Consider the following 20,553-nt stretch of genomic DNA (forward strand, 5'->3'; position numbering starts at 1 on the left):
AATAATATATGTTAATTATAGTAATAAAATGCAAAATATATTGTTATATGTAATAACATATTTAAATTTGCTTAAATAATACCAATTACATTGTTTTCGATGTTTTCATTTATCTCCTGACGAATTCTTTCTTGTTCTTCAGGATGTTTAACCAAATAATAGGTGCACCATGCCAACATAGTACTAGTAGTGTCATATCTAAACAACAAAATAAAACTCAATGTGCAGTATAACTTAGCATTAAATAATTCATATAATTTGCATTGATTATTATTAATAAAAATTTAATAACCCAGCTATCATAAATAGAAAAGCATTCCCAACAATAACGTCTGATGAAAGCTTGGTTATGATACCATCCGCTTCATCTTCAGCATCAATCATGATTTGCAAAAGATCCGGAGGATGATACTGAAAAGAAAACAGTTTTAACTATCACCGATAATATTGTTATTTAACAATTTATAAATTGTAAATCTTACGTCAGAGGTTTTTCGGGAAGTGACCAATTGACTGCACGTATCATACACCATTTTAATAGATGGAAAATTTATTGCATATTTTATTGCATCCAAAATCTTTCTAACGTACGTAGGAACCGGTTCAATTTCGGGAAAACAAACTAAGCACATAATGTTAATTATTTTTAATAAAAATCATAAAACTATTTTAAAAATTATTACTTGATAATATGGACAATAAATCAGAAGAATCAACCTCCAAGACACTGTAGACGGATTGCACAAATTTACTTGTTTCGTTATTTTGTACGTTTGTCTGAATTCCAAAAGCTGTTCTACAAATTATATCGAAAGTTAACTTTTTATAAAATTCGGCAATATCAAACGGCGATTCTTTCTGTTTTTCGAGTTTCTCCAAAAATATATTTATTGGCTTAGACATAAGAGGGCTCAACTAAAAACATAAAATTTCGATATATTTGTCTAATAACAATACATACTTTTGCATTTGAAACGCTAAATATTTATAAAGAAACGTAATTTTAATATCCTATTGAATACATATCTACAGTTTTATTAAAGTAGCATAAATACTGTCTTCAGTTTAGCTGTACTGAAACTTGTGCTCAATATATTTCTGGTATTTTTCCAATCCTCATCACATTGAATTGTAAGTGCTTTAAACGCCAGAGGAACTCCTCCATCAGGAAGTATCGGCTGAAATGAAAATTATACAGCAAGATTGTACGATTATAATTACAAAAAATGATTTAAAAACTTACATCTCTATTCATGAAATTTTTGAATTCCTTTATCTGTATAAGTTTTATCAATTCCAAATCGTAACAAACAATAAAAGGTTTTCTTCCAAGAAAGAAACTAGAAAGTAATAAATATAAATATTTTATTTTTGTATTATAATTAACATATTTCATTTAAAATTTTATTAAATTTTATTTTTAGTTGTTTATTCAAACACTATTGTGGTCCTTCATACTTAAGGTAATAAGATATGCACTCAGGCAAATGACTTACGTATTATCTATGAAGAAAATTTTCGTAGTATAAAATAGGAGTTTATAGTCATATTATAAATGATCTTCTGTATTTTGACTCTAAAATACAGAAGACTATTTCTAATAATAGCTGCTGAAACAGACTGATTTATTGTTCTTACAGTAGTCACAGCTTGACGCGCAACTGATAAACTCCACAAGATATTTTATTTATGATTCTGCTAATATCGTTATTGTATTAAGTATTTACATATACAATGCAGTTAAGTAGAATTAGTATTAAGGCATCTGCAACATTCATAAAATTGTGAAATTGTAAGTTTTATTTTTGCATTTTGCTGTAGTGTATGTAAAACATCTGTTCATTTAACTGCATAATTTTTGACTATAAGTATGAAAGATTGTAAATCAAATGTATGTTTATTATATTTTAATACTATAAAAAATAATAACAATATTATCTATAATAATCTATACCCAAAAACATTTCCATATTTTTCTGTCCATTCATCAATGCATTTCTTCCTCTGTAAATAAGACAAATTGAATAAACATTTAATCTTAAAACTCCGAATTGATTAGTGAATATAACAGATTATTACTCTTCTATTATATTCCACTGCATTTCCAGTAAGAAAATTGGGTTTAGGCCCGGGAATTCCATATCTCTGAAACAGGCTCATCTTTCTTTTTCTCCAGCTAGAAATATTAAGCATTTAGTTCTCATTTCTGTTGAGAGAACCTGATAATACTTATTATTAAATAATTTATCAATTATAGAATATAAAAATTTTTATTAATCAGTTATTGACAATATAGAATAAATTATTGTTAAACACATGCTATTTATTCTTGGAAATTTATGTTTGAAAAATAACTTACAATGTAGAAAATAAAGTGTAAAATTTATCGTAATAGTAATTAAAAGTTTAAAATTCGTTTAAATCTTATTATTGATATAATTAAAGGATAATTAATAGTTAGCAAATAAAAGTTAATTTTGTGTTGTTCTTATTTAACTTGAGAAAATATCAAACATATATTAAACAAAATTAATCGATAATTTGTTTCTCTCTATGGATATCTATTCTTAGTGAAAATAATCGTGTCGCTAATGTTTTAGCTATCAAAGAGACTGTCTAACTTGTATGTATGATTATATATGTAGTGATATCGGACCTTCTCGTCCTCCCTCACTTGCGGATTGGTCGGAAAGGGTGCAATCCACCTACACGCGGTAATAAGGGGTTGTAAAAGGGGATAATAAATATAGACAAAGAACCATAAAAGGAAGGGAGAGAAAAGGCGGGAAAAGGGACAGGGAGAGGAGTGCGTGACACAAGAAAGGGAAGAAGGGCGAAGTGGTGGTTCTTGAGCGTAGAACAAAGTTTTTTTATATAGAATATCTGACTGTTTCAATTTTGCGAGACGAACCGACGGGGCGGAATCCGCTGATTCAGAACTGGTTCCCTACAATATATTTATATTTTCCAAGACATTACAGATATTTTACAGACATTAACTTAAATTGTAATGTCTGTAACGTTCCTTGAATCTATTTATTACATGCAAGGAACGTTACAGACATAATCTAATAGATCTTTACAACTTAACATTCCTGCAAAGCATATACTTTGTAAATAAGTGGCATATTGGCGAAATCGTCAAGTGAAACGGATTAAATTAAAATACAGATAATATAATATAAAAATACATAATAATAATAATAATAATAATAATGATAATAATAATCTCCCGTGGTCACCACCTGGTCGTGGTGGAAGAGCCCAGTAATTTTACTGATCCATAGGGCAATGCAGGCTGGAGCACAAACTCCTGGTAGGGACACCCATGCCAGTAAGGTCTATGGGGAGAAATGAAGCTAAGAGTGACCACACCCACATTCTGTAGTGATATTTATTATGGTAATAACTAGATCAAAGTGTGATACCGGCTCGGACGTCGCCCGGGTTAACAAGGTTCGCGTTCGTGGGTTACGCAGAGGCTCACGTTCGAAAAATAGGTCACAGTCTCCCTTGGTTACTGGTGGCGAAAGCAGCACCGGCCCAAGCATGGCTACTGCAATGCCCTCAACAGATGTGAGGAACCAACCCAGACTTGGTGTTTCTGTGGCAATGCATCCACAGACCACAAAGGCTGGAAAACCACGCCAACGGATGAAATGGACAGTAGAAATGAACGAGTTTATCATCCGTACTTACTACACCATCACAAAACTCGAAACAAACATGACAGCGTATAGACAACAACTACACCATAGATTCACACAACAGTATCCTCATCTCACTGTCACCGAACAAGGGGTTGTTGATCAAAAAAGAACAATTATACACAACAACCTTATCCCACAAACAACACTTGAACTTATTAAACAACAGGTTGCTGATCAAATACATCAACAGACAGAAACATCTAACATTAATGAAGATCATGTAACATGTCAGGATAATCCAGCAACAAGCATTGATAATAACACACATACAACAATTACCACTAATGATACTACAGACACTTCCTCTTCCATCACTGATAACATAGACATGGATTTAGTTAATACGCTCTCACTTATATTTCAGGAAACACTCACTAAATATACAGGCACAGATCCCACACAACGACCACGAATACCAAAAATCAACACGTCAAAGGAAGTAGGAAAAACACTAAATTATGTAAACACTCACTTAATACCACACTACATTCATTCAATTTCTACACTCGCAGACATTCATACATTATTTTATGCTGGGGCAGTTACAGTAGTGACGCACCATGGACTGAAAGTACAATCACAGACAAATACACAGAAAACCCAATTCTATCACAAGCCTGCCTGGCAGAGAAGAATAGAAACACAAATAAATGACATTAGACAGCAATTAGGCAGGCTGACACAATACACTAAAAACAACATAACACCCAAATTAAGGAAACAGCTCAAAAACATTTTGAAGAAAATAAAAACACACACAAAACACGAACATCACAACACACGCATTACAGAATACATTGATACACTAAAACAAAAACTTGCTGCCAAAGCACATAGACTCAAACGATACAAAACATGTACACTACGAAAACAACAAAATAAATTATTTACAAACAATGAAAAACTCTTTTACAGACAAATTAATAACAAAGCAAACACTGATACACAGCACAGTGGCACACCAACAGAAGAAGAACTCACAACATATTGGTCTTCTCTTTGGTCCAGTGCTGTCACGCACAATGCTGATGCAGGCTGGATCGAGGAGGAGAACAGAAACTTGCACAACATACCAACTATGCCCTGTGCTGAAATAAACATACATGATTTCCAATACACTGTTAACAGAGCACACAACTGGAAGACACCTGGTGTAGACAACATTCACAATTTCTGGTACAAAAAGTTTACATCATTGCACCAGGAACTAGCTAAACACCTAACACACATCATCATCAATCCACAAGACATGCCAAATTTTCTTACTCAGGGCATCACCTACATGAAACCTAAAAACAACAATACCACAGACCCCACACAATACAGACCAATTACATGTCTTCCAACACTCTACAAATTATTGACATCCTGTATCGCAAACAAAATATACAAACATGTTGAAGAACACAGCATTCTTAGGGAACAACAAAAAGGTTGCCGTAGAAACCACAGGGGATGCAAAGAACAGTTACTCATAGATTCAGTCATTCTACGGCAAGCACACAAACAACACAGAAACATACACATGGCATATATAGACTACAGAAAAACATTCGACAGTGTCCCACACAGTTGGCTGCTACATATCCTACACATGTACAAAATACATCCATCACTCATTGCATTCTTTCAAAACACTATGCAGCACTGGAGAACAACACTACATCTCAGGGTTAGTAACACTTCCATACAAACAAACCAAATTTTTATTAGGCGAGGAATTTTTGAAGGAGATTCCTTGAGTCCTCTCTGGTTCTGCTTAGCCCTGAATCCATTATCCAACATGTTAAACAACACGCAATATGGTTACAATATCAGACATGAAAAAAACAACACAGTATACACTGTCACATCTCATGTACATGAATGCATCCACACAAAAACAACTTCATCAACTCCTACAAATAACACATTCATACACCAAGGACATACAAATGGAATTTGGCCTAGATAAATGCAAAACACTTCACATAGAAAAAGGAATCCTGAAGAAAGAAGATTTTGCACTTGGAAATGGAGACATTATTGAATCCATGGAAGAGGGCGAGTTCTACAAGTATTTAGGATTCCAACAGGCCAAACTAACAGAACATGCACAAATAAAGCAAAGATTAATTAAAGAATACCAAAGTAGGTTAAATGCTATTCTCAGAACACAGTTAAATGCAAAACACACAGTTAAAGCAATAAACACATATGTCATCCCAGTACTCACATATTCTTTTGGAGTTATACATTGGACTCACACAGATCTTGAGCAACTCCAAAGGAAAACAAGAACTACACTTACTAAGCATAAACATCATCATCCTAAATCCGCCACAGAAAGATTAACCCTTCCACGTAAAGATGGCGGACGTGGCCTGATTGACATAGTTAACCTTCACTACAAACAAATACAGACACTGCGAGAGTTTTTCTACAAAAAACAAGAAACATCACAATTACATAAAGTAGTAACTCTAGCAGACTCAAAAAACACACCATTAAACTTACACTCACATCATATGGACACAACACAACATATAAAAAGCATAGACACCATTAAGCAATCGTGGGCTCGAAAGGCACTCCATGGCAGGCATCCTTATGATCTGGCCCAGGATTTTGTTGACAAAACTGCGTCAAACAGCTGGTTAGCTCGAGGATTCCTCTTTGGGGAGACGGAAGGATTCATGATTGCCATACAGGATCAGGTCATAAATACTAAAAACTACAGAAAACACATACTCAAAGATGCAACACTCACAAATGACACATGCAGAAAATGTCACATCATGCCAGAAACTATACAACACATCACCTCTGGTTGCAAGCTCTTGGTACAGACAGATTATCTACACAGACATAATCAAGTAGCAAATATAATACACCAAGAGCTTGCAAAGAAACACAAATCAGTAGACATCCACGAACCATACTACAAATACATTCCACAGACAGTATTGGAAAACAACACGCACAAATTGTACTACGACAGAGCCATAATCACAGATAAAACAATTTACCACAACAGACCAGACATCACACTCATTGACAAACACAATAAAATCACATACATTATAGACATATCCATTCCAAACACTCACAATATACAAAACGCTTGCACTGAAAAAATTAGTAAGTACACAGAACTTGCCCAGGAAATAAGACATCTGTGGAAGATGGATAGGGTGCTTATTGTATCTGTTGTTCTCTCCTCTACAGGTATCATACCACACACACTGCACAAAAGCCTGGGCACATTACAATTGAATAGAAACACATACATCACACTACAGAAGGCCACTATATTGAGCACATGTCATATTGTGAGAAAATTCCTGAATACAGACACACACACTGATACACTTTTTAAATTTCTGTTTTGGTTACTATGCCTTGACTTTGGTCCGGCATAGTACATAGCCACCGGTGTTAACCGAGTATATCTCACTTAACCCAACATAATAATAATATAAAATGAATACAGAACTTATAAGAAAATATAAGTTCATAAAATCTATAAATACGTAAAGTAGAGCCCCCTTTTAGTGAGTAAACATGTACTACATTGTATATTTCTATGCTTAGGATAAGAATGTTGCATCTTTGTAGTTAATAAATTTGCATAATCACTGGTGTATTTATTTATTTAACTAGTCTGTGATTTTTTTATTCTTTGGTCTTATAATGGATTGTCCATTAACTACGTCTGCATTTTTCTTGAAATTTGTACACTTTCCTCTCTCCTTTGGTCCCAAGTTACCACGACAAAACTTCATCCCCCTTAAAACCTTTATCACTTTATGAATGATAGATATCACAAGTAGAAAGGAAACATGTAAGAAACTTTGAAATAAATATAAAATACATAAAGTGTATACAATTTAATAAAATAAAACGGGCATCCACTGAAGCTCAACCCCTCCCTCATGTCCTGCTTGTCTTAATATAGGGCTATATTAAAATTTCAAGAATTTGTTAATCTGTGTGAGAAATTTTGTGAGTGTAGGGGTGTTTTAATGGTGTTTAAATTATCAAGACTGATGTTCATAACTGGCTGTATTTTTTAAGGAAAGTATTCCAAACATAAATAAAGTGGTAGTGTTTTTACTAAGTATTCCAGGTTCTAATATCTTTGTAATACTAATACCAGAAAGGGCTTTTTCAGTAATTAAGTAAAAATTGACAGATGTTAGAAACAGAAGCCATCTAGCAATTTTACCAATTTACAAAACAGAATGAAAAATTATTAAAGGCAGTTAAATCACAAGAGAAATATTATAAGGAGTAAATATCATGTAAGTTAATGCAAACAATGTTTTAATTGTTTATGTAATAAAATGTTTGATCTTATGTAAAAAATCTTCCTTGTTTTTCTGATAAAAACTTGGCAATGTTCACTGGCGATATGGACATGACGACTAACGCTGTTGTGTTGTTTGCCTTCCTCACATTGTATTCATACTACATAATTCATGTGGCGTATTTGCTGCTTATTGTCATAGCCTAAAGTGGACGATATTTCGTAAATAACAAAGTTTCTGTTCATATCTATATTTTATAAATTTTTTTATGATAAAAAAATAAGTTATTTTTAATCTGTGGACCAGCCTCTTATCAAACACGACCTTGATAATGTAATTTCAAAGCAGCTACTGCTTTCGAAATAACCAGAAATTCAAATACGAGCAAAATTTTTACCAGTTTTTTATTATAAAATTTACAATAAAAACAATTAATTTTTGTAATATTATTTAAGCATGATAAAAAAGTAAGCAAGCACGTTGAAATTTGACAATTTTTTGTGATCTTCCCCCAAATTCTCTTTAAAGAACATTCATCCCTTTGTCCCTCCCCTGATTGTTCCTCTGTTCAAAAAGATACTAAAATATCGACGATTAGATGTTATCTTTTCTAATATTTCATATCGCTTAATGAAAATCATTACATATAATTTTAGTCTTATATAATAAATTTAATAAATATTTAAAATTTAAAACAAATATATCAAAATTTTAAACGTAATCCTAAAAATTATTTTTATTTTAAAAAGCTGAAAATTTTATGGATGGCTTAAAAAATACGAATATTATTTTATTTTTAGCTGAATTATTTTCTGTATTATCTAGTTTACGCGTATTAAAATAATTTCTTTTGTGTCTTACAGACACGTTAGGATCTAATAATGCTCAACGAAGCAAAGATTTACAAATAAACTAAAAACTACAAAATTTCTAAGTTCCAGAAGTGATTCATTTAATTAATTCTAGAGTCTAAAATACCAATTTGTTAGTTCAAATATATCAATAATTTTTTTAAAATAACCATTTGGTAGAAGTTATCATGGTGAAAATAAGTTATTTAGATTTTATTTGTAAATAAATAAATAATGCTCACCTTATCCAAAATAATATAAGACACACGAAAACAGTTAATAACATTATTATTGGCGACATCTTCAATAATCTAAATGCTTCTGTCTGATATTTGATAGAGGTCAACCTAAGTCGATAATCACAGTGTTTATCATATTTACTTATCATAAATATACTTGCTTATAAAATATCAAGCGATTAATGGAAAATCATAGACATTTTTATAAAAAGCAAAGTAAATAACAAGTAAATTTAATATAGTAAAAAAATAATCAGTATATATATAATATAAATATAAAAATTTTTAAAGCTCTGTTATAATAGTAATGGCCCTATAAAAATGTGCTGTGATATAAAGTAACAGCAAAAAAGACACATAATTTATAAACTATATGTCTTTGATAGGTAACGGAAAATATACAGAAACGAGATATCTCTAGGAAATAATAGTTGTTTACTAATACAACATTAGGTACACATAATGTACCTAATATTCATTAAGTACAATAAGTTTGGGTGAATTTGTTTCTAACTCCAATTAAATATTAAGGAGTAGAATTAGTGATTTTTAACATGAATTTATTAGTAGGAAAATCTCTTGCAGTAAGAAATAATTTGTTGGATGTCTGCTCTGAAAATTTGAGATAAATTTCTTTTTTAGTTAATGAACCAATCACCTTCAATCGCATAATTGACCGAATTCTTTAAACGATGTTAGCATCGAAGATTATGTACAGATCCAAGACAAACGAGCAATTACTTATTGTGACTTCTACACGTTTCCGGGCTGCAAATTTTAATCATACTTTCTAAAATTTATCTAATTTAAAATATATGCTCTCCATTTCAATTTAGTAGTGTCTTTGTCTTGTCCCTGTAAATCATAAGTTAGCAATAGAGTCGTGCCAGTTATCTATCTAACTCTTTCAAAAGGAAAATTTTGAATTGAAATAACATGACTTCAAGTTTGTTTCAGAAGTTCCTTTACAGTTAATCGGGCCTCCTGCACCTACACTTTCCACATCTGGTCTCGGCTTCCATCTATCCAACTGCATTCTCGAGAATAAGAACATACAGATAGACAGACAGATAGAGGAAAGTGAGAATTTATAGGTCTACAATTTTTTTTCAAATTGCAGCTCACAAAGTAAATACAGTCAAACCTGTTTTTATGCGATGGATAGGGACCGCATAAAAGAAAACGCATAAAAAATCGCACGAAACTTCAACAGTGGCTATAAAAAATAATTTTCGCAACACAATTAAAAAAATATTTTTTTTTATGCGGTGAATAAAAACTGCATAAAAAAGTCTCACGTAGAAAATAACTCAAAACCTACGAAATAACTAGGAATTGCTTTTTTAACTCCTTGGGCCTTTTTCTGCAATCCCTAATAGGAAAAAAATCCTCTAAGAATTTTATTTTTTATATTAATTAATTATTTCCACTTATATACGAATCTAACATTAATAAGTTAAAAATAATCGTTAAAAAATGATTTTATTTGATAAATATAGCTGCAGGAAGTGTTATTTCATTTAACAAGGTGTGAAATTTCACACCTGCAGTCTAAAGCTGGAGGGGAGCTAACTTACCGCATCTGTTCAAATATAACATAATATTTATGATTTTTACGCTATTAAAATGAGAGGGGACCGGAAAAAACGTATGAGAAAAAATTTTACTGAATAAAAAATAAAAAAACCTGCTGATGTCATAGAAAACATCCAATAGAGTTTTAAAAAATTTTACAGGAGTCAATTATGTTCCAATTTGATTGAAATTTTCATATACCGCACAAAAAAAATCGCACAAAACAAATCGCACAAATAAAAAAAATCGCACAAAACAAGTCGCACAAATAAAAATCACACAGAAAAAGACCGCACAAAAACAGGTTTGACTGTAATTGAAAGAAATCAGGAAGAGCTATATTTATAAATACAGTATAAAGAGAATAAAAAATTAACTTAATTAATTTAATCATGAAAAAATAACGTGAAAGTAAAAAAGCACAGTATAAACACTTCTTACCATTAGCTTTTTATTGATCTTGTCTTTGCCGCTGCGTAGTAGCCCATATACAGTGCTGGGCCTCTTGTAAGCAATCTTAGTATTGGTGTGGGAGGCAATCTCTCTGTAAATGGAGTAGAGGTGGTAGAGTACAACCACCACCTCAACTCCATTTATGGAGAGATTGCCTCCCACACCAATACTAAGATTGCTTACAAAAGGCCCAGCACTGTATATGGGCTACTATGCAGCGGCAAAGACAAGATCAATAAAAAGCAAGCACCGGGTGTTTTGGATCCTCTCTAGGACAACAGGCTTACCACTAGCGTCGGCAGATCGCACATGTGTCGCATTGCCGTAAACGAATAAAACCAATAACGAAAATTGATTTTTGATTATATCCTTGTCTACTTTAATCAAATATAATCGAAAATCAGTAAAAGTAAGGACATAGAGGCAAAAATAATCAATAACTAAAATACTGTCAACATATCTTGTCGAAGCGGCCGGATGGCCGAGCGGTCAAGGTTAGCAGCCTGCCGCCCTGGGGGACCCGGGATCGAATCCGGACAGGTCGAGAAATCCCCAGGAATTTTTCGGGGGGTGGTCCGTCCGGATACGTCGGGCCCCGTCCCTCACCACCCGGCCGCCTCATTGTGGGCCTGGCCGAACCCATAATGGGCTTGCTATAAGAGGCCCTCTTAGTGCCCACTGGGCGGAAAGAGTTACAAAAAAAAAAAAAAAAAAAAACATATCTTGTCTTTGCTGTTTCCATTACAATGACGATCACGAGCTTGAGGTCCCTTCTTTCTTTGGGTGACATACTTCTCAAGTTTAGGTTCACGTAGTCAGAGCAGCTACATAAATATAGTTTCTTTCTGATTTTTTCTGGTTATGGGTTTTTACTGAAAAATTGAAGTAATTATGTACTGTACTAAATAAGTAATGAAAGTGAAATGTTTGTAACGAAATAAGAAAACCATAATAGCAATCATGAAAAACATATCTTTGGCCGGATCACTTCTTCCCTTCTACGGCCTTGATAGAATGGAAATAGTATTATATATGTTAAAATATTTAACATTATACTCGTATTCGTCGGGAAAGTTCCACTTAAATATGCACTAATTGTGAATAAGAATTTGGCGCCTTCTAGTAAAAACGAAGTAAACAAAACGAATGCGGAAAAATTACAATCGTTACGAACAACTTACTTATTAAACAGTAACTTAAAAAAATATATATTTCAAATAATTGTGTAGTTTATTTATCTTTTTGCATTTTGGATTGTACAAAATTAATTGTTTTCACCTATTGCATTAATTCGGAAAATAACAAGCGATTAAGCGATTTTTTACAGAAAATTTATTATTTAACTTGCATTAGTCGTTTTGTTGTTTTTTTTTCTTGTTTTATTCTTTGGTTTGTCTGTAGACACTTGAAAAAGGCCTAATGGCCACAATGTCTTTTTTGTTATAAATAAATAAGAATGAAAATAAAACAAAGACAAAGTGGTGTTTACTCAAAACGATAAACATAAAACATAAGATAAAAACAAGAAGTGAACAAACTAATAGCCCAGCTAAGAGCCACAGACCTTTTTAAATGAAACGATCTGTACCATTTGTTTTCTTGTTTGCTTCCTGTCTCCAAGAAACACATTTCACGAATGCAACAAATGCGTCCGAATAACATTTGATAATAGGTATGGATTTTGTTGGTAAATGGGAATTTGAAGGCTTTGCGAACTCCAAGTCCCAAAAAATAACATATACATCAAATGTGACATTGCGAGTGTCTTCAGTTTATAATGAATGCATTTACATTAGAAATGTCACTCAGCTTCCAAATTAACAACAAAATGATTTCAAGTACTAACGTCAATCATTTTCTAGGCCTGATAGAGTCGCGACCATAATATTATTAAGATTTAAAATATTTACTTAGTTACAATTAGTTCAGGCGAATCGTATAAATTTTTTCGCCAATATGGAATTTCCCAAATCTTGCTCCCGAAATTAAAAGAGGACAGAAATAAACTTTCACATAAGCAACATTTATGTATTTAAATTCAGTCTCGAAAAAACAAGTAGGCGACTTAAATCTAATGCTCTTTCGTGTGCTTGTCTTTTAAAATCTTTATCGTCATTTTTAATTCCCGGATGTGCAAGTATTTATTTTATTTATTTGTTCATTTTGGGTAACGCAACGCAATACTATTCGTTGACTCTCTCTGTAAAACCGTATCCAATTGCAATTCATATATTGCTTTTACGGAGAAAATTACAGCAAAACAAATCCCAGGGATAAATACGAACTGCAGATAAATCTCGGATATATACTATTTATAATAGTTTTCGGTGGTAATGAGCTACAAATTTATGAGCGCGAGAGCTGACACGTCAATCGCTTGATTTTCTATTGTTACGTTGATAAAATTTGTTAATAATATAATTTCAACAATTGTCATCGAATTCTTTGTTGAAAGCGATTCTTGATCGGATGAAAATTTTTCGAAAGCGAATTGTATGCGATAAAATGAGTGCTCCAAGTAAGTTAAATTATTTGATTACGTGTATAGTCATATCAATTAGCTTACAATATGACTATAATGTAAATATAAACAATGTTAGAAGTGTTGAACACTTCTAAGACAATACATCACGGTTTCACAACAAATCAATAAACAATGTTGTTAATATTACGTTATAAAAAGGGCTTAAAACATGAAAGAGCTTTGGTATAATAAATTACAATCAGTATGGCTGCTGCATTGTCTTTTTCAAGAGGATTTTAAAAGCAGGGAATGCTGTTAATAACAGTTAGGATATAAATTAAGCCTTACATTGTCTTCAAGCGAGATTGAATGGATTTTAAAATTATCTAATGCAAATGTACAAAATAGAAAAATATGGAAATAATCAATTAATTAATAGGAAGCAAGATGCTTCTTAATTTCCACAACACCACCTTATCTCACTGAGGATTATTTATTAACTGTAACAAACGTTTTCAACCTGTTCTACAGGTTATCATCAGGTTTTTTTAAAATTATAAAACATTATGACTGCTTTTTTCGAATATAACAGTTTACAACATATTTAAAAAATAAAAATCTTTGGAATAACGAGGAATTTGAATCCAAAGAACAAAATATGGTCATACATATATAATTTAAAATAATAAAATATTTAACAAAATAGTAAAATATAATCTGATGAAAAAGAAAAATTACATACTTAACAACTGTTGTTGATCGTATGAACATTTTGTAATATTCTCGAATTTTTTTTTTCTTTCAAATTATATTACCATGCCGTAGATAATACTGTGGCATCTTTATAGTTCATAGTCTGCCAAAAAGTTTACTTTTATAAATTTCAACTTTTTCCAAATTCATCGCTAATATCGGCGAGTGTACAGTTTTTATAATGCTAGCTTTCTCCCGCCCCATCGTACGCTTAGCGCCATTCTAGACAAAGCCATACAATACAAAATGCTCTTTCTCAATGTTATACTTGTGTTTTTAAGACGTTTACTAAGATTTCCGTTTGTGATTCCTATGTATTCTTCCTTCAACCCCAATTGTTCATTTTTATACGGGATTTTGTATACTGCAGCCTGCTCTCCTTTTTTTAAACTTTATCCTTATCATTTCTTATAAAGCTATAAATGGTGGGCGCTCTCTTCAAAAGCAACTGGGAGTCTTTGTAAGAGTAAAGTACGCCTTCTGAAAAGAAATTATAACAGAATTTATACAGCGCATATTTCGACAATTCTACATGACAATTCTACATGCATACAATTAAGGAATTAATAATTTTCTATCGTATATTGCGATTGTACAGTAATAACAACGAACGTTAACTACTTGTAGTATTGTCAACAATATTTGTGACAATACTACATATAATAAGATATTATCGACTATTACAAGCATAAGTAATTCTAAATATTGTAATTTTTTTTATTCAGACTATTTTCAACAACAAACATTTCTAATATATAGGCTAAGTCTGTTCAAAATGATCCTCAACAAAGATAAAATTAATATATTTTAGTTGTTATCAAGAACTTGTTTGCTGGATTTTTGTATATAATTTTATAGCTTTTTCAATTACAATTTGTTGCTTCTTAAACAGAAATAACTATATTAATGTGTTAGAAAATAATTAAACAATAATTATAAAATATTTGTTCACAGGTTTTCAGTGTTTTTATATTGAAAGATATTCGTCATTTGGAAATGACTATTACGTTATTTATGCTTATCAGGTGAGCCAAAATAAAATATTTTACATTATGCCAGATATAGTAGAGTAAATAATAATTAAATGAACTGCACACGTAAATTGCTTGTTAAAGAAGTCAAAAATGACGATAACATATATTTTTAACAAGCAATTTCACTTTTGTTTTTATTTCAATTTGGTACCAAGTTTGCTTTAGTTTTTAATTATAATATTTATACTTATTCTATCAACGATAAAAATGTATAACGACATTAACAACAGAAATTTCACAAACATTTCAGAATTTCTAAATATATAAGACTAACAAGCAAACCAAACAAAATCAATTTCTCCAATATCATTAACACATACAGTAATATCCTTAATGATTTACGAAACAATACCAACAAACCTGAAATATTTAATTCAGAAATTAGAATCTTATATCATTTGGAAATCTAATGTATGTTACAATTAAGTAAATAGGATATTGAGTTTTAGTTTTGGTCAGTTTCAGAATCTTAATATATTCTTGGAAACACAGAAAAGATTCGAGTTTTATTAATAGCTATTTAGATGAAATGTTGATTTGATGAGATGATGAAATTTCTTTGTTCATTACTTTTATCCTAAGATTCAAATTAGTCAATGACTTTGAATGAATTTACGTTTAAATTTAAAACTTTAATTAACCAAAACGCAACAGTTGGAAATAATGTTTCAATACCTGACACTTACTTATAGACTTTAAAACTCTCTTGTTTAAATATCTTAATACAAAGCAATGAAAAACATCGAAGTAATGCTACAGGAAATCATAATGTGCGAAAAGAATTTGAATGTTGTATAATACTATTAAATGTTATGTTTAATGAGAACAGCTTAAGAAGTTGTAGGGGCAAAAATATACGAAATTCGTAGTCCTGTATGAAAGAGTACTTCTGTTTGACAGCCATTTCCGAAAAAAACATAAAGCAAAAAAAAAAAAACTACTGCATAACTCTCTACATACGATAAGTTAGTTTTAACATTTATATAAGTCCATATTATATTATGAAAAAAATTTATTGTAAATAAATTTCATAAAAGGATTCAGTTTACTGAATAAAAATACTGATTTTGAATATTATCATTATTTTATATTTGTTTGTAAAACGAATTGTTGCCATTGTTAGATTACCTACTCTTAGAAATTAAAGATACCAATTCTGTGTTTATCATTTCAGTATATATTTCCATTTCCACAATATAATCCGTGGACCGGAATGCCCGAATATGGGCCGACGACAGAATTCCCACAAAATGGAATGTCGTCAGAGTTTCAACATGAACCTCAAAGAGATGAATTTGGATATTGGCCACAACCAGGAATGACTCATTATTGGTCAACTCCAGAAACAAATTTAGATGGGCCTGATCCAAATAGATATGAATATTGGCCTGAAGAAGAAATTATTTTTTCTGAAACGCGACCTGATATAAATGAATATGGACAATCCCCAGAAATAAGTGGATATGGGCCGGAACAATACACAAATGAATATTGGCCAAATCCAGAAATAAACGGATATGGGCCGGTGCAACACACAAATCAATATTGGCCAGCTCGAGAAATAAATGAATGTGGGCTGGAACAGCAAACAAATCAATATTGGCCAGCTCCAGAAATAAATGGATATGGGCCGGAACAAAACTCAAGTGAATATTGGCCAAATCCAGAAATAAGTGGATATGGACCGGCAGAATACACAAGTGGATATTGGCCAAATCCAGAAATAAGTGGATATGGACCGGCAGAATACACAAGTGAATATTGGCCAGCTCCAGAAATAAGTGGATATGGACCGGCAGAATACACAAGTGGATATTGGCCAAATCCAGAAATAAGTGGATATGGACCGGCAGAATACACAAGTGAATATTGGCCAGCTCCAGAAATAAGTGGATATGGACCGGCAGAATACACAAGTGGATATTGGCCAAATCCAGAAATAAGTGGATATGGACCGGCAGAATACACAAGTGAATATTGGCCAAATCCAGAAATAAGTGGATATGGGCTGGAACCAGATACAAATCGGTATTACCCAGCTCCAGAAATAAATGAATATAGGCTGGAACCAGACGGAAATAGTTATTGGCCAAGTCCAGAAATAATTGGATATGGGCCGCATCAAACTATAAATGAACATTGGCCAGCTACAGAAATGATTGATTATAGGCCTCAACCAGATACAAATGAATATTGGCCTCCTGCAGAAATAAACGTGTATGAACCTCCTCCAGTTCTGTAGTTCTCGACACCAACGGAAATGCATCAACATAGTCCGGTGCAAGAATTATCCTATGATAAACAGCTGCTATTTAAACTTTCTGTGAATGAGTCTTCTGCTCTTAATTCTTCAAAAGAAGTAAACCCAAACGCGAACCTGTCATCAGAAACTTTTGAATTTCCATCAGATACCAATGATCAGCATTCTAACGGTAAATTTTAGTACTTTGATAGAAATATATTAATGTAAACATACATACATGAACAGTTCTATTTCATATAACTGGAACTAACGATCATAAGATGAAGCTGGTGCTGCATTTATACGGTCATTGCTAAGGCTGCAAGGCAATTGAGCCAAAATCTGTTTGAAAGAATTTAATGAATAGAAAATAGATTTAAATAATTAAGAGTAGATTAAGAAACAAACAGTGAAAATGCGATAGCATAAGTACCTAAAAGAGGTATTGAGAATTTAATGAGCCGCTCCTACTTGAATGTGCCTATTCAAATAGGTCTGTGAACAACTATCGTTGACTGTGCAGCTAGCTTTTAAAAACATAAGAGAGTTAAATCACAATTATAGATTAAACATTAAAGTTTCAGTGTTTAATATATAAATTGTGAGTTAATTGTTTCTACATTTCAGCCCTTTTAGTCATTGATCAAAGTGTTATTGTATATTTATTGCATTTTCTAAATCCTATTTGTCTAACTGGAAACAATAATATAGGTCCTGAGGAATGAAAACTTTCTATGGAAAATAAAAATGTCGCGAATTTCTTCCTTTTCTAAGTTGAATGAATTTAGACTCTATTTATTTGTCTTTTTATAAATTTTATTTCGGTTTGAAGTAAATATTGATTAAATTTCGCATTTAATTTGAATGTGAAATAAGAACAAAAATTATTCAGATTTGATTTTTTATATACAGAAAATATACAAAGTGCAGATATTCAACTGCCATATGATAATGTGTCTGAGCCTTTCAGTCTATTTCTGTTAATATTAATCGAACATGAATTTTCTTAACGTTTAAGCTTGGTATTTCTTCATACAAGAAATTGTAAGCATTGTGTCGACTCCTTCTTAGATCTGTAAGGTTATTTTCATTTAACTCTTCTTTCTGTGATTATTACAATAAGAAATGAACGCGATTCATCAAATTTTGCCAACATAGCTTTAAAGTATTCAGATATTAATAGCTTTTTGTTGATAAAGTAGGATACGGACATCAAGTTGAAGATAGCAAAACATGTCAATTGTAAAATGAGAATTTTTAGAACGAATGGTTTTACAGTGCGTTTGAGATTAATATTTAAAATAATGTTTATTTTTTTTCTTCATTCTATTAATGGATTATGTTCAGCTTTCCATATTATACGCTAATAAACATGCAATTATATTATTTAAACTTTTCATATTCGATCATTAAAAATTACTCCTGAAGTTAGATTAGTAATTATTATTTATTTACCTTAATTGATTTGATTTACTAAACGAATACGAATTTTTATACTTTTCATTCATTCGAAAATTTTAAACTAAACGTAATGAAATTTTTCGATTATTTATTAATGATATTAATTACATATATATTAATATTATTATAAAATATTCGATTGTCTTTTGTTTAAAATTTGTGGAATGAATATTTCCTATAAAATTAGGAAAAAACCCACAAAACGTAGATATTTTCAAATAAATCTGAAAAACATTTTTGATCAGTACTGATTTTTACATTACAATTCGTACTCAATTGCAGTTTCTTCTATTTTATTACTTATTCTTTTTAATATATTGTCCTTAACTTATTTCTACTAATTATTTTTCGTGTTTTGATATACTTTAGTTTCTGAGTTTAAAACGAAGGACTGTGATGAAAGAGAAAAATCTGGAACTGACCTGGAACAAAACAGTTTCGATGTATGTAATTCAGAGAAACCCGTTATACAAGACGAAGAACCAAAATTCTCTGGAAATGAAATTACGGATAACACAAGTAATGGAATTTTTCATAAATCGGATGATCCAGAAGAGTCTTCTATTGTAAGTTGAAATTTAGATAAATTATTTCAGAAAATATCTTAATTATCACTTCATTTAAACATTAAATATTGATAAATACAACATTGTTATAATATTAAATATTGTTTTAAAATGTTGTATTTAAATTCGGAATACATTATTTTTTCTTTAGCGTATAAATTCATTTGTCCTTTGGTATTTAAAATTGATATGCTAAGAAATTTTCAAATATTTTCTGTAATTACTTACTTGTTAAAACAATAAAGAATTTATCGATAATTTTGACGTGAATACACTTATTAAGATAGTGTGATCGCCAGTCCTAAATAAAAGTGAAAAACGATTTTATGTTCGAGAAATACATACAAGTTTACACGATAGCTTATTTAATTACATACGAAACTGTGATTTAGATAGAAATATCCATGATTAAAAGTTCGATGTCTAAAGATTTATAATGCGAAAAATGTGATTGATAATAAATTATGTAAAGATTAAAGATGATTCTTTAAACAAAAAACTTAATTAAAACAATAAATGTATTATTGTTAATCATGTTTTAAATTTTTTTTATTTTTATCTGTTAATATTACAGTAATATCTTTCCTAATGGATATTTTAATCACTCTAACGTACCTGTAAACACAATATTAAATTCGCTTGGCCATTTTGCTATTACTTTACATTGAAACTGTTAAATATTTATTGAATTAAACTTTATTTAATGTGTAAGAAATAACTTCAAATCTTATTTTTCAGGAGAACATTGCAAAATCTCCTCTGTCTCCAGCAGAAATCACTGCAATAGTAAATGGAGACTATACAATTCGACCTTTATATAGAGCATTCCTGGAACTCGAGGAATATTCTTTAGTATCAGGAATTATACATGAGGAGGAGGAGCCTGACTCTGCAGACGATTTGTCGGAAAGTGAAT

General features: G+C 31.2%; 2 protein-coding genes across 2 annotated transcripts in view; one reads left to right on the forward strand and one right to left on the reverse strand.

The window, feature by feature from the left end:
* LOC136973697 (uncharacterized) overlaps positions 1-9,176 on the reverse strand; it is a 56,295-nt gene extending 47,119 nt beyond the window's left edge. Inside the window, exons 1-9 of the mRNA XM_067268441.1 lie at positions 9,093-9,176; positions 2,080-2,176; positions 1,955-2,004; positions 1,244-1,340; positions 1,056-1,178; positions 684-915; positions 483-622; positions 293-411; positions 90-198 (exon numbers count right to left, since the gene is read on the reverse strand). Of these exons, the coding sequence (XP_067124542.1) occupies positions 90-198; positions 293-411; positions 483-622; positions 684-915; positions 1,056-1,178; positions 1,244-1,340; positions 1,955-2,004; positions 2,080-2,176; positions 9,093-9,151 (1,026 nt within the window). The 5' untranslated portion in view covers positions 9,152-9,176. The remainder of the gene's footprint in view (positions 1-89; positions 199-292; positions 412-482; positions 623-683; positions 916-1,055; positions 1,179-1,243; positions 1,341-1,954; positions 2,005-2,079; positions 2,177-9,092) is intronic.
* A 7,447-nt stretch (positions 9,177-16,623) lies between these two features.
* LOC136973704 (uncharacterized) lies at positions 16,624-17,610 on the forward strand. The gene has a single exon (XM_067268449.1). It carries the CDS (start codon positions 16,624-16,626, stop codon positions 17,608-17,610), a length of 987 nt encoding a protein of 328 aa, XP_067124550.1.
* Positions 17,611-20,553: the final 2,943 nt, after the last annotated feature.

Source organism: Centruroides vittatus, unplaced genomic scaffold, assembly GCF_030686945.1.
Source record: "Centruroides vittatus isolate TY-2023 unplaced genomic scaffold, ASM3068694v2 contig_1074, whole genome shotgun sequence".
Classification (NCBI taxonomy): Eukaryota; Metazoa; Arthropoda; class Arachnida; order Scorpiones; family Buthidae; genus Centruroides; species Centruroides vittatus.

What these genes read in the sequence shown, in the direction of transcription:
- LOC136973704 (XM_067268449.1), top strand. Translation starts at nt 16,624, where the DNA reads ATGTCGTCAGAGTTTCAACATGAACCTCAAAGAGATGAATTTGGATAT.